Raw genomic sequence first — 14,240 nt, forward strand, 5'->3', positions numbered from 1 at the left:
ACATATAAGCTCCTCTCTGTCCTGACCCCTTCTGATGCCATTCCCATCTTTGTTGAAGCAAACTCCCTCTCATCCTTTAAGATGAACCTGATTGAAGAAATTAGATCCCAAAGATTCTTGGTGAATTTTGAAGTCTTCATCAGTATACCCATATTAAAAGGAGATAACAGAAGCCAAAGTAATTATGGGCTGACAGGACAGCTGGATCAGTTTCATTAAAAAGGGCAAACTTGAAGATCTTTTGACTCCAGCTTTTTAGGGGATCTAAAGTGACCTTGATGGACAGTGGTAGAAATCACAACATGGAATTCCTTGAATAAAAATTTATTGACTTTAAATAATTTTGTCTAATGCTACATATACACAATTAAAAAAAAAAACCTCTTTACACTGTTTCTAGAAAGTCAGCATGTATTTCTGGCTCGAAGTTTCTCTAGTGTTTTCTGTGGAAGGAATAAAAATTTAGTAGTTTCAGTTGTGTACTTCAGGCTTGAAAAATTAAGTCCTTCCCCCTCAGTTACACTTACCTAATGGAATTCTCTTTGCCCTTGCTCTGTTTTGGGCATAAGCCTCTTGTTTTGCTTTTTCTTCCTTTTGTTGTTTCACTTCAGCTAGTTGATTGTGTAACCTGTAAAGAACTACATATAATTAGAGACAAACATTGCAAAAAGTGAATCACTAAAAAAAATAAATAAATAAAAATAAAATCAACCTTACCTTAGAAAAAAAAAAAAAAAAGATGAACCTGAAATTTCCACCTTATTCTGTGCCTCCACTCCCTAGCAGTGAGGAGTCCTTCCTTTGGGTTTCTTTACAATTTAAAAATTTTACTTTTATAAATAATACTTTGATAAGCATCCTTCTACATTAATCATTGTTTATATCTGTTGTTATCTTTTTGAAATACATTCTGAGAGGTGAAATTGCTGGTTCATGGCTTTTTCTTTTTTTTTTTTCTGAGACATGGTCTTGCTTTGTTGCCCAGTTTGGAGTGCAGTGGTGTGATCTTGGCTCACTGCAACCTCTGCCTCCTGGGCTCAAGCGATCCTCCCATCTCAGCCTCCCATGTAGCTGGGACTCCAGGCACATACCAGTGTGCCTGGCTAATTTTTGTATTTTTATTTATTTATTTTATTTTTATTTTTATTTTTATTTATTTATTTATTTATTTTGAGACAGCGTCTCAATTTATTTATTTATTTATTTTGAGACAGCGTCTCACTCTGTTGCCCAGGCTGGAGTGCAGTGGCACGATCTCCGCTCACTGCAAGCTCCGCTGCCTCCCGGGTTCACGCCATTCTCCTGCCTCAGCCTCCCTAGAAGCTGGGACTACAGGTGCCCACCACCACGCCTGGCTAATTTTTGTATTTTTAGTAGAGATGGGGTTTCACCGTGTTCGCCAGGATGGTCTCGATCTCCTGACCTCGTGATCCGCCTGCCTCGGCCTCCCAAAGTCCTGGGATTACAGGTGTGAGCCACCACGCCCGGCCAATTTTTGTATTTTTAGTAGAGATGGGGTTTCACCATGTTGCCCAGGCTGGTCTCAAACTCCTGGACTCAAGCAATCCGCCTGTCTCAGCCTTCCAAAGTGCTGGGATTATAGGTGTGAGCCACCGTGCCTGGCTTATGGCTAACCTTTCTAAGGAAGGCTTTCAATGCTTATTTCCATATTGGAAGTTGAATATTGACATTAACTGGGGAAGATCATTATTATTATTATTATTATTGGATTAAAAGAAAAAAAGGCAGGAGTCTCGCTATGTTGCCTAGGCTGGTCTACAAACTCCTGGTCTCAAGCAGGAGTTGTGCCACTGAGCCCAGTTTGGAAAGATCATTCTTTACAATCCTCAGCCTTGACTGTCATTGAAATCACGTGGGAAACTAAGGAAAAAACCCCTGACGTCCGAGCCCCATCCTCAGAGATTCTGATTTGATTGGTTTGAAGTGCAGCCTGGGCATTGAGATTTTTTGTTTGTTTACTTACAGATAATATGTAGCTTTTCTATTTTTCTATTAACTGATTTGATTATTTTCATGAGCATCCGTAACTGCTGGATGGTAAGGAAATGATAACAATTAGATTTGTTAATAATAAAAGTGCCTATTAGGTCTATACTTGATATCTCAAGGTAAGATTCTTGGTCCCTCAGATTACCTTTTTATTTCTCTGCTCCTCTCAAAGATGGCATCTGAAGAGTGGAGGAGAAAAAGTACACAGGTCTGAAAGTATACGAGTACAGACATAGATACATGTAATATGATGTGACTGTCAGTGGGTAGGTATGTGTCTAGAAAGATATCAGCTAATGGGATGGTGATATGGAGGATGAAGGGGTGGGATCCATCCCTCCAGGACTAGCCATCTCTTTCTTTTCCAACCATCCCAGAAATGCAGACCTTTCCTTAGCAGATTGGTGAGCAGCAGAGAGGGAGCATTTGATTGATAATATAGCAACCAACACCTGTACCCCACTAATAGCACTTACTGTTTGTGTGGCACTGTCCTGAGCTGTTTCTACACATAGCTCATTTAGTCCTCCTAACAACTCAGGGTTGTAGATTTTATTATTATCTTCATCATCGTCAGCTAATCACTAGATGTAGTGATGGCACACCACTCTTGCTGCCAGGCACTGGGACTTTTAAAAGTTCCTAGGAGAACCCTTTAGGGTCCCCATGCTGGCTCCTCCTGTGAAGAGTTCTTTTGTAGACTCTGATCCCTAATCTGTTTTGGCAAATCTGGCCTTTCATACTGTAGGTTTGTGCAAAGCAAATTGTACCTGCGGTATCCACCTCTTCAGCCTTCATCTCAGCAGCCTCCCAGCTCCAATCATCCCACCTGCCCCACTGTTCTGGGTGTCACCATGGTCCCGAAAATGGTGACCTTGGCAGACTTTTGGTTCATTTCCTTCGCAGCACCTCCACCCACATCTAGTAACTATGGCCACTGACACTTTCCTAGACAAGTATGTTTTTCAGATGTTTGTTCTTTCCTGCTGCCACAACTTTCTAGGACAACATTGTCTAAGATCAAAACCTGAGTATCTCCAGCTTTTCCTGTTAAGAATCACTTGTACCCACATCTGTAAACACAGATTCCTGGGCTGCCTCCTCCCCAGGAGCTTGTGATCAAGGTGATTGCTCCAGCTCAAAGCAAGGAGGTTGAGTTGCCTCTTTGTAGCTCATTGGTCCTCTCTTTCCTCCATGAGGCCTGTTCACCCAAACTACCTCTTTCCTAAGAGGCTTCTCTTCCCAAACCCCTGAAACTCTCAGCTCTGCTCACCATTCAGATTCCCCCAACTATCTCTCCAGCTATATCCTTCCTTATTCCCCATAGCAGAGGCTGCAGATGTGTTGCCTGTGAGCTGATGGATTTTGTTTGTCCTCTAGCTTTTTAGAAATTGGGAAATTAAAAAGACAGCTTGTTGATTTCTTTTTGAAACAAAAATCGGAGGCCTTGCCGCCTTTGGTGGAGGTTGCCCTAGGGCAGGAAGAAGTTGGAGCTGAGGGTTGGTTGGCCTTAGCTATTAATGGAGGCCAGAGTCACCAGTTCAACAGTCTTCACAACTCTTTCCCGGACTCCCCTGTTACTCATTTTCTTTACCTCTCAGGCCCTGGGGAACATTTGAGCCTAGGAGCACTTTTTGGGACACACTCTGCTCACTTCTCTGCCCATCTGCCATGCTCTTTCCCACCTGGAGTGGGAAACCCTCCCCATCCCTGGAAATGCCTGCCTTCCTCTTCAACAATTATTCTTCTGGACCAGTTGGCAAATGACTTCCACTGCCATATACTGAAGTGTGATTCAGAATGCTTGCCTGGATGGTGATTTCTTCCACATACCCCTATACTACATATCACATACATCTTTCTCCCTACCTTTGGTTTAGGCACAGCCAGTGGCTGTCTCAGTTGTATTATTTTGGGATTGGGGGGAATTCCAATATCATATCTAATTAGCTTCCCAAAGCAGCCTCTTAAAAGTTCTGCCAGAATTGTTCCTTTGGGCTAAAATACTCAGTCCACTACTAAATTTCTCCATTCGTTTGGTAGAAGGGTATGGCAGGAGAATAGACTCCGGAGTCGGGCCCCCTGGCTTCATATCCCTGCCCTGCCACAGAATAGCTGTGTGCCCCTAGGCAAGGTGCTTAGCATCTCCAAGCCTCAGTTTCCTCATCTTCAAAATAGGTTGTGAGAATAACACGAGATAACAGAATAAATTCATGCAAAGCATTTATTCTGGTGGCTGGCACCTGTAAGGGTTCAAATAAATAGTTGCTATTACTCTTTGTTCTTAACTTCATGCCAGGTTCCAGGCTGGCATGGGGCTCCAGGGTAAGTAAGATGTGGTTGGCCTCAGGGAGTGTTTGTCCCAACCAGATTTGAGTTGGCCCCAGAGGGTCAGGTACCAACATGGGGCTCTGCTGTAATTGTTGAACATAGAACACAGTTTTTGAGTACAGAGGTTGTAGGTGGTCAGGGAAGGCTTCACATGGGAGGTGATTGCTGACCTTGAAGACTCAATGGGATGTCATGCTAGGCAGCCACAGAAGCACAGAGGAAGAAAGCCGTAGGTCACTTGGAATAGCATTGGGGTTGGGGAGGGAGCTGGTGGCAGGAAGTACTATTAGGCAAAGAGGCCAGACTGGATTCCTAAGGGCCTTATTAAGGGTAGGAGTACTAGATTTAGCAAATAAAAATATAGGCCACCTAGTTAAATTTGAATTTCAGCTGAGCAACCAATAAGTTTTTTTTTTTTTTTTTTTTTTTTTTTTTTTTTTTTTTTAGATGAAGTTTCACTCTTGTTGCCCAGGCTGGAGTGCAGTGGCGTGATCTTGGCTCACTGCAACATCCACCTCCCCGGTTCAAGCGATTCTCCTGCCTCAGCCTCCCAAGTAGCTGGGATTAAAGGTGCCCACCACCACGCCTGGCTAATTTTTTGTATTTTTAGTAGGGACAGGGTTTCACGATGTTAACCAGGCTGGTCTTAAAGTCCTGATCTTAGGTAATCCACCCGCCTCAACCTCCCAAAGTGCTGGGATTTTAAGTATAAATGTGTCCCAAATATTGCATGGGTTATTTATACTAAAAAAAAATTTGTTGACTGAACACAGTGGCTCATGCCTGTAATCCCGGCACTTTGTGAGGCTGAGGCTGGTGGATTGCATGAGCCCAGGAGTTTTGAGACCAGCGTGGGCAACATGGTGGAACTCTGTCTCTACAAAATATTAGCTGGGCATGATGTCACATACCTTTAGTCCCAGCTACTCTGAAGGCTGAGGTGGGAGGATTGCTTGAGCCCGGAAGGTCGACGCTGCTGTGAGCTATGATCTTGCCACTGCACTCCAGCCTGGGTGACAGAATGAGACCCCATCCCCTGTCTTTTAAAAAAAAGGGTCTTTTGTTGTTGTTGTTGTTGTTGTTGTTGTTTTGAGATGGAGTCTCGCTCTGTCGCCCAGGCTGGAGTGCAGTGGCCAGATCTCAGCTCACTGCAAGCTCTGCCTCCCGGGTTTATGCCATTCTCCTGCCTCAGCCTCCTGAGTAGCTGGGACTACAAGCACCTGCCACCTTGCCCAGCTAGTTTTTTTTTTTTTTTTTTTTTTGAGATGGAGTCTCGCTCTGTCGCCCAGGCTGGAGTGCAGTGGCCGGTTCTCAGCTCACTGCAAGCTCCGCCTCCCGGGTTCACGCCATTCTCCTGCCTCAGCCTCCCGAGTAGCTGGGACTACAGGCGCCCGCCACCTCGCCCGGCTAGTTTTTTGTATTTTTTAGTAGAGATGGGGTTTCACCGTGTTAGCCAGGATGGTCTCGATCTCCTGACCTCGTGATCCGCCCGTCTCGGCCTCCCAAAGTGCTGGGATTACAGGCTTGAGCCACCGCGCCCAGCCCCCAGCTAGTTTTTTGTATTTTTTAGTAGAGACGGGGTTTCACCATGTTAGCCAGGATGGTCTCGATCTCCTGACCTCGTGATCCACCCGTCTCGGCCTCCCAAAGTGCTGGGATTACAGGCTTGAGCCACCGCGCCCGGCCTGTTGTTGTTGTTTATCTGAAATTCAAATTTAACCGGGCACAGCATATTTTAAATGGCAACCCTACTTGTGTGCCTGGTTCCCAAAAGGCCCTGCTAAAATGCAGACAGGTTTTAGTCACAAGAGGAAGAATCCCATTAAATTGTTAAAGCAGATTTATTTTTCAGAGTAACATGAAAAGTGAAATGGAACATAAAGAAGGTCAGTTGAGGAGTTAAAGAGTGTGGACAGATGATGGGGAGCCAGGAGGGCAGGATGCAGCAGGGACCCTGTCTGGGCAGATGCAGTGGGAGGGCCTGGAAGAGGCCTGGGTCCAGCTTGAAGCTGGGAGATGTCTCTCCCCTTTGTCCCGACTGAGTCCCTGAAAGGCGCCTGGCTAGCTGACTGTCCTTTTGTGGGGCTCTGTGGGCCCAGATATGGACTATTGACAAGGGCTGTGGCTCACAGGTGGGATTTGAAGACAGGAGTGATGGGAATAGTAGTAATCCTGGGAGAGAAGATGACTCAGCTCTGGCTCTGAGATAACAAGGAACAGAAAAGAAGGAAGGGGGATCAGTGCCCTTTGGACTGTGCAGGCAGCAATCCTGTATGGGTAGCTACCTGAGGGTACACCGTTTGGGATGTGTCTTCAGTGACTCCGTATATAACCTACAGAACAAAACTTGGGGTTCCCAAGTGGAGTGCAAGGTCCTTCACAGGATCATTTGAGATGACCTCACTTGAGGTCACCTTCCCACTGTTCCTCTTGGCAACCACTTCCCTGCACTCTAGGTTCCAGCCACACAGAATCACCTGTTGTTAATGATGGCAGTCATTGCAGTCGCAGTAACATTAGAGTACGTAACACTTTTCTGTTGGTTTGAGCACTTGTTTAACTTGATTAATCTCCACCGGGACCCTATGAAGTAGCTACTAATATTATCCCAATTATGTATTTGAGAAAGCTGAGACACAGGAAGTCAAACATCTCACTCAAAGTCATACAGCTAGTAGAGGAATAGAGCCCCAGATGCCTGGGAGAACTGCACAATTAACCATATGCCACCACCCACTTCCCTAGCTACACGCTGCGTTTTCATACTTCTGTGGTTTTGTGTAGCAAACCCAGATCATACAGTACCTCCTCAGTGAAGCTGGTCCCAACCCCACCCACTTTTCCTTTAGCACCTACCCAACAGAAGTCCCACCTTGTCCTCTTAGTAGTTTGTATCCAACTTTGTTATGACAGTGAATACTCTTTGTTTTTTTGGGACAGGGTCTCGCTCTGTCACCCAGGCTGGAGTGCAGTGGTGGCTCACTGCAACCTCTGCCTCCTGAGTTCAAGAGATTCTCCTGCCTCAGCCTCCAGAGTAGCTGGAATTACAGGCGCCTGCCACCACGCCCATCTAATTTTTATATTTTTAGTAGAGATGGGGTTTCGCCGTGTTGGCCAGGCTAGTCTTGAACTCCTGAGCTCAGATGATCCGCCTGCCTCAGCCTCCCGAAGTGCTGGGATTACAGGCGAGAGCCACCATGCCCGGTGACAATGAATACTTTTAAGTCATAATTATTTACCTTTCTGCCTCCCCACTTGATTAAGGGGCCCATTTTAAATCTAATGTCCACTTCTAAAAGCGCAGGGCCTGGCACAAAGTAGATGCTTAGAAAATGCTCCCTGAATAACGCAAGGCCATGCAGCCTGGGGGTGAAGCAGGCGAGGTAGAACAGTAAGCAAGGCATAGGAATAGTACCAATACTCATGGAGCATTTACACTCCACACATCCTTTTTTTTTTTTTTTTTTTGAGACAGGGTTTCACTCTGTCACCCAGGCTGGAGTGCAGTGGGACAATCATGGCTCACTGCATCTGCTACCTCCCAGGCTCTAGCGATCCTCCCACCTCAGCCCAAGTGGCCGGGACTATAGGGTGTATACCACCATGCCTGGCTGATTATTTTGTTTTGTTTTGTTTTGTTTTGTGCAGATGCGGTTTTGCCATGTTGCCCGTGCTGGTCTTGAGCTCCTGAGCTGGAGAGTTCTGCCTACCTCAGCTTCCTAAAGTGCTGGGATTACAGAAAGTGCTGGGATTACAGGCGTAAAGCACCATGCCCAGGCTCACACGTACATTTAAAAAAAAAAAAAAAAGGTAGGAGGATCACTTGAGTTCATGAGTTTGAGACCAGCCTGGGCAGCATAGCAAGACCTCATCTCTACTAAAAATAAAAAAAATTAGCTGGGCATGGTGGCATGTGCCTATAGTCCCAGCTATGCGGGAGAATCACTTCTGGTGAGGGTGGGATGGATCCTGCAGTGAGCCATGTTTGTGCCACTGCACTCCAGCTTGGGCAGCAGAGCATGACCCTGTCTCCAAAAAATTTTTTTCTTTTAATAAATATTAGATTTTCGGCCGGGCGCGGTGGCTTAAGCCTGTAATCCCAGCACTTTGGGAGGCCGAGACGGGCGGGTCACGAGGTCAGGAGATCAAGACCATCCTGGCTAACCCGGTGAAATCCCGTCTCTACTAAAAAATACAAAAAGCTAGCCGGGCGAGGTGGTGGGCGCCTATAGTCGCAGCTACTCGGGAGGCTGAGGCAGGAGAATGGCGTAAACCCAGGAGGCGGAACTTGCAGTGAGCTGAAATCCGGCCACTGCACTTCAGCCTGGGTAACAGAGCGAGACTCCGTCTCAAAAAAAAAAAAAAAAACAAAACAAAAATAAATATTAGATTTTCAATGATATCTCATGAGGCCTGTAGAGATAGTGTTTTTTTTTTAATTTATTTTTTCTTTTTTTTGGGGGGACTGACTTTTGCTCTTGTTGCCCAGGCTGGAGTGCAATGGCGCGGTCTCGGATCACCGCAACCTCCACCTCCTGGGTTCAAGCGACTTTCCTGCCTCAGCCTCCCTCCCAAGTAACTGGAATTACAGGCATGTGCCACTACGCCCGGCTAATTTTGTATCTTTATTAGAGACGGGGTTTCTCATGTTGGTCAGGCTGGTTTGAACTCCCGGCCTCAGGTGATCCACCCGCCCCAGCCTCCCAAAGTGCTGGGATTACAGGCATTAGCCACTGCACCTGACCTGAGATAGTTTCATTACAATATATGAGGCTATTGATTGAATCTCTGGAAATAGAAATAAAGTGGTCCTAAGATGTTTTTAATTTTCTTTTTATTTATTTATTTTTGGAGCCATCTCACTGTGTTTCCCTGGCTGGTCTCTAACTCCTGGCCTTAAGAAATCCACCCCAGCCTCCTGAGTAGCTGGGATTATAGGCATGAGCCCCCACACCTGGCTCTGTTTCTAGTTTTCAACTGCAGAGCTAAGAAGAACTCCCAAAGTCAGTAACAATTTTCTAGAAAAATGGAAAAGAACCACAGGTATTCTTTTTTTTTTTTTTTTGAGACCGTGTCTCCCTCTGTCGCCAGGCTGGAGTGCAGTGGGGCCATCTTGGCTCACTGCTACCTCTGCCTCCTGGGTTCAAGCGATTCTCCTGCCTCAGCCTCCTGAGTAGCTGGGACTACAGGCACCCACCACCACACCTGGCTAATTTTTTTTTTTTTCTTTTTTTTTTTTTTTTGGCGGAGTCTTGCTCTGTCGCCCGGGCTGGAGTGCAGTGGCCGGATCTCAGCTCACTGCAAGCTCCGCCTCCCAGGTTCACGCCATTCTCCTGCCTCAGCCTCCGAAATAGCTGGGACTACAGGCGCCCGCCACCTCACCTGGCTAGATTTTTTGTATTTTTTTTAGTAGAGACGGGGTTTCACCGTGTTAGCCAGGATGGTCTCGATCTCCTGATCTCGTGATCCGCCCGCCTCGGCCTCCCAAAGTGCTGGGATTACAGGCTTGAGCCACCGCGCCCGGCCAATTTTTGTATTTTTAGTAGAGATGAGGTTTCACCCTGTTGGTCAGGATGGTCTTAATCTCTTGACCTTGTGACCCGCACCCCCCAGCCTCCCAAAGTGCTGGGATTACGGGTGTGAGCCACCACGCCCGGCCACCACAGGTATTCTTGAAGTGCCAACTACATCGCTAGCAAAGCAGAAGGAAAGGTTGCCAGGGTTTGGGAGGACAGTGTTGTCTGGGGAGAAATGTAAATGGAAAGAAAAGAAATGGACATATATAGACCAAGCCCTGAGATTCTGTGACCTTCTTCAATTTCCTGACAACCCCATGGGGAGGTAGTGAGGTTCCCTTGTTGGAGAGGAGATAGAAGCTCAACAGAGATTCTAACTGAGATCTGATTCCAGAGTTCATGTTCTTTCCTCTGCATCCAGGAAAGAGGAGAAGTGGAAATACACAAGACAGTTCTTGACCTCCAGGAGTCTGGGCATACTCGGAAGGGAGTACTGGGGCAATGGGCTTTAGGGACTTAGAGGAGAAAACGGTCTCTTGGGCCAGAAGTGCCCGGGTAGTAGAGGTGGGGGAAGGGATATTCTTGGAACAGGACATGTTCCTGGATAGCACCAGTCTGTGACAGAGGGGATGGTAAGGGGTTGAGATTAGGCTAGAGGTGTTTAAATGCCATGCTGGAGAGGTTTGACCTCTAGTCAGTCATAACTTCTGAGCAAAAGCTACAGATACTTTGTTGCTATCTGTTAGTCCAGGTCCCCAGTCCCTTATCAGAAATCCTGGCACTGAATATGTTTCAGGATTCCAATTCTTCCTAATTTTAGAATGGTAAATAATGTGCTGTAATGACAGCTAGGCTGAGCCCTATCACAGGTCCCACGGGGCATCAGCCTAAATCTGAAGGCTCTAGGACTAGTGACAGCTTTCAGCAGCACAGCATCAGCCATTCTGTTTCTGTGGAAGTCCTTGCAGCGGTCCACATAGAGGTCCAAGATCTGGTCTTTGCCCCCAGAAGTGAAAACTTGGGAGTAAAGAGATGAAATCTGGCCGGGCGCGGTGGCTGAAGCCTGTAATCCCAGCACTTTGGGAGGCCGAGACGGGCGGATCACGAGGTCAGGAGATCGAGACCATCCTGGCTAACACGGTGAAACCCCGTCTCTACTAAAAAAAATACAAAAAGCTAGCCGGGCGAGGTGGCGGGCGTCTGTAGTCCCAGCTACTCGGGAGGCTGAGGCAGGAGAATGGCGTAAACCCGGAAGGCGGAGCGTGCAGTGAGCTGAGATCCGGCCACTGCACTCCAGCCCGGGCGACAGAGCGAGACTCCGTCTCAAAAAAAAAAAAAAATGAAATCTGTCATGTGCGTCCGTGTGAAGAGACCACCAAACAGGCTTGTGTGAGCAACATGGCTGTTTATTTCACCTGGGTGCAGACGGGCTGAGTCCAAAAAGAGAGTCAGTGAAGGGAGATAAGGGTGGGGCCGTTTTATAGGATTTGGGTAGGTAAAGGAAAATTACAGTCAAAGGGGGGTTGTTCTCTGGCGGGCAGGAGTGGGGGTCACAAGGTGCTCAGTGGGGGAGCTTTTTGAGCCAGGATGAGCCAGGAAAAGGAATTTCACAAGATAATATCATCGCTTAAGGCAAGGACCGGCCATTTTCACTTCTTTTGTGGTGGAATGTCATCAGTTAAGGCGAGGCAGGGCATTTGCACTTCTTGTGTGATTCTTCAGTTACTTCAGGCTATCTAGGCTTATACGTGCAAGTCACAGGGGATGCGATGGCTTGGCTTGGGCTCAGAGGCCTGACAAAATCCACATGGGGTGGGTGCAGGAACTGCTCTGGCCTAAGTGAAGCTCCATTTTCCTCAGAGGCTGGTCTCACTCATGAGATTGTCATCAACAAAGCTGCCAGGGTTCCAACAAGACATTGTCACACTCTGGGAAACCCAAAGTTGTGCATTCCCCATTTACAGTTCTTCCCAGGCCAGATGCCGGGTACCATGCTGGGTCATTTTCACCTTAAGCAGTGTTGCCTGGTTATATATGTAGTTGTCGTACTACCTTTATCCAGTCTCCAGGGGAACAACTTAATAGAAGTTAACTAATTCTCACACAGAAGGGAAAAGGCTTTGTACTGTAGCGCTTTACCCACATATGCGTATATCACGTATTCAGTCACACCTCCAGTGGGTGGCATGCCATACTCATGGCATGTTAATATTCCTGCAGCAGAATGCATCTATCCTAACAGGAAGGGGATAGGTAAAGATTAAACCTCCATCAGCTCAGGTCAGGTTTCGTACCCAAAGAGTTTAAAAAAAAAAAAAAACACCACCACCAAGGCTGGGCATGGTGGTTCATGCCTGTAATCCCAGCACTTTGGGAGGCCGAGGCAGGCAGATCACTGGAGGTCAGGAGCTCGAGACCAGGCTGGCCAACATGGTGAAACCTCATCTCTACCAAAAAATATGAAAAGTAGCCGGGCGTGGTGGTACACGCTTGTAGTCCCAGCTACCCAGGAGGCTGAGGTGGGAGAATTGCTTGAACCCAGGAGGTAGAGGCTGCAATGAGCCAAGATCATGCCACTGCTCTCCAGCCTGGGCGACAGAGTGAGACCCTGTCTCAAAAACAAAACAAAACTCCACCAAAAAAAAAAAAAAATACCTTTCAGATTTTAGAGCTTGTAAAGTTTAGTATTATTTGGAAAGGGGATTGTAGACCTGTGAATTTCCTCAGGAGATCCCTTGAGATGTGCAACGAGTGAACGTTGCCTGCCTTCCCACTAGAGGGCCCCTGATTATCACTGTGTCTGGGATCCTTGCTAATGGAAGTTCTTCTGTCGCTTCAGCTCGCAGATGCCAGCAAGTTACCTAACCTGAAAGAACTTCTCCAGTCCTCTGGAGACAACCACAAACGGGCCTGGGACCTGGTGAGCTGGATTTTATCCTCAAAGATCCTGACAATCCACAGTGCAGGGAAGGCAGAGGTGAGACTTTGTTTCCGTTAGGATCACAGACTTTAGGGGCCTAAGGGCTCTAGGACAGCACTGAATCCAGTGGCTCTGAGACTTCCCTGTGTACCAGTGACCTGGGCAGCTTGAGAATGCAGATGCCTGGTCCTCACCTTTAGACTTTCTATTCCTGTGTCTGGAGTCAGGCCCAGGAACTTTCCCACTGGCTGTACAAAGCTGAGTTCTGTCTCATCTCAGCTATGTGACCTTGAGTAGGTACCAGGTGCATTTCAGTACCTCCGCTTCCTCATCTGTAAAATCAGGATGATAATAGTATACTTCCCTCAGGGCACTGACTATGAGAATTGAATGAATTTTCACACTTTGAATAATGCCTAAGGGCACATACTAAGGGCTTGGTATGTGTTGGGATTCACTTTATTTAACAAGCACCGCTGGTAATTCTGATAAGGGTGACCCTGACCATACCTTAAGAAACACTGATCTGGTTCAGTTGTCAGGAGATGGAGAGGCAGAGCTCAGAGAAGTGGAAAACCTCGTGCTCTGGGTTCAAATGCCATTTCTATCAAAAAGGGCCTCCTTTTTCCCATTTGTTAATTGAGATACTGTTAGTTACCTCCAAGTGGGGCAATGATAAAATGTGTGTCACCCCCCCGCCCCCCAGCACAGTTTCTATCATGAGTCAGACATTCCATAATTTGGTTTACCTTGCCTGGCTGGGGTCTCCCAGGGACAGGCTGGATGACAAGGACCAGGGTGTAGGACTTGATTCCTGCTCTTGTGCTCTTCTCTTACCCATACCATTCATCACTTAATTCATTTCAATTTAAGAGTATTCAGTTTTACAAGCTCCTGCCAAAGACACATCTTCCCTATGTGGCGTAGAATTTGGTACCTTGGATTCTGGTATCTAAGGGACATTCTTCTGTGTTAGATGTTAAAACACCATAAAGAGCCCTGGAGTAGGAGTCAGGAGATCTGTATTCAGGTCCAGGCTGGGTGGCTAATTCCTAGTGAATCTCTGGGTTTCACTGTTGTCATCTGTTGAATTCATATTTATTCTTTCATTTATTCTTACCTCACTCATAATATGGGCATCAAGCACCTATTAGATGTCGGGTGCTAAAGTAGATAAGGCAGTAAATAGCTCCTAGACTTTTGATTGTGGACCGGTTAAATTTCTGTTAAAATGTAGAATATTGGGACCCAGGATTGTCAACTTTTTGTATTGCCCAAGTATGTTAGCCTACCATGTATCATCATTTTATAAAAGGATATTATAGTACTAAGAAAGGAGGATGGCCTTGACTTCAGAATAAAGAACTGTTCTTCAAAAGAAAGGTACATGGCAACCTTACATCAATATATCTGTTATATTGCCCTTATTTTGCTCATTCAGTCATAATCCAGAGAAAACTTTG

General features: G+C 46.5%; 1 protein-coding gene across 2 annotated transcripts in view; it reads left to right on the forward strand.

Annotated features, from left to right (window-relative positions):
* PARP16 (poly(ADP-ribose) polymerase family member 16) overlaps positions 1–14,240 on the forward strand; it is a 33,701-nt gene that overhangs the window by 7,514 nt on the left and 11,947 nt on the right. For both annotated transcript variants that reach the window (XM_030931507.1, XM_030931508.1), the window contains exon 2: positions 12,697–12,834. In XM_030931507.1, coding sequence (XP_030787367.1) covers positions 12,697–12,834 — 138 coding nt within the window. The remainder of the gene's footprint in view (positions 1–12,696; positions 12,835–14,240) is intronic.

The sequence above is a fragment of the Rhinopithecus roxellana genome, chromosome 5 (assembly GCF_007565055.1).
Source record: "Rhinopithecus roxellana isolate Shanxi Qingling chromosome 5, ASM756505v1, whole genome shotgun sequence".
Lineage (NCBI taxonomy): Eukaryota > Metazoa > Chordata > Mammalia > Primates > Cercopithecidae > Rhinopithecus > Rhinopithecus roxellana.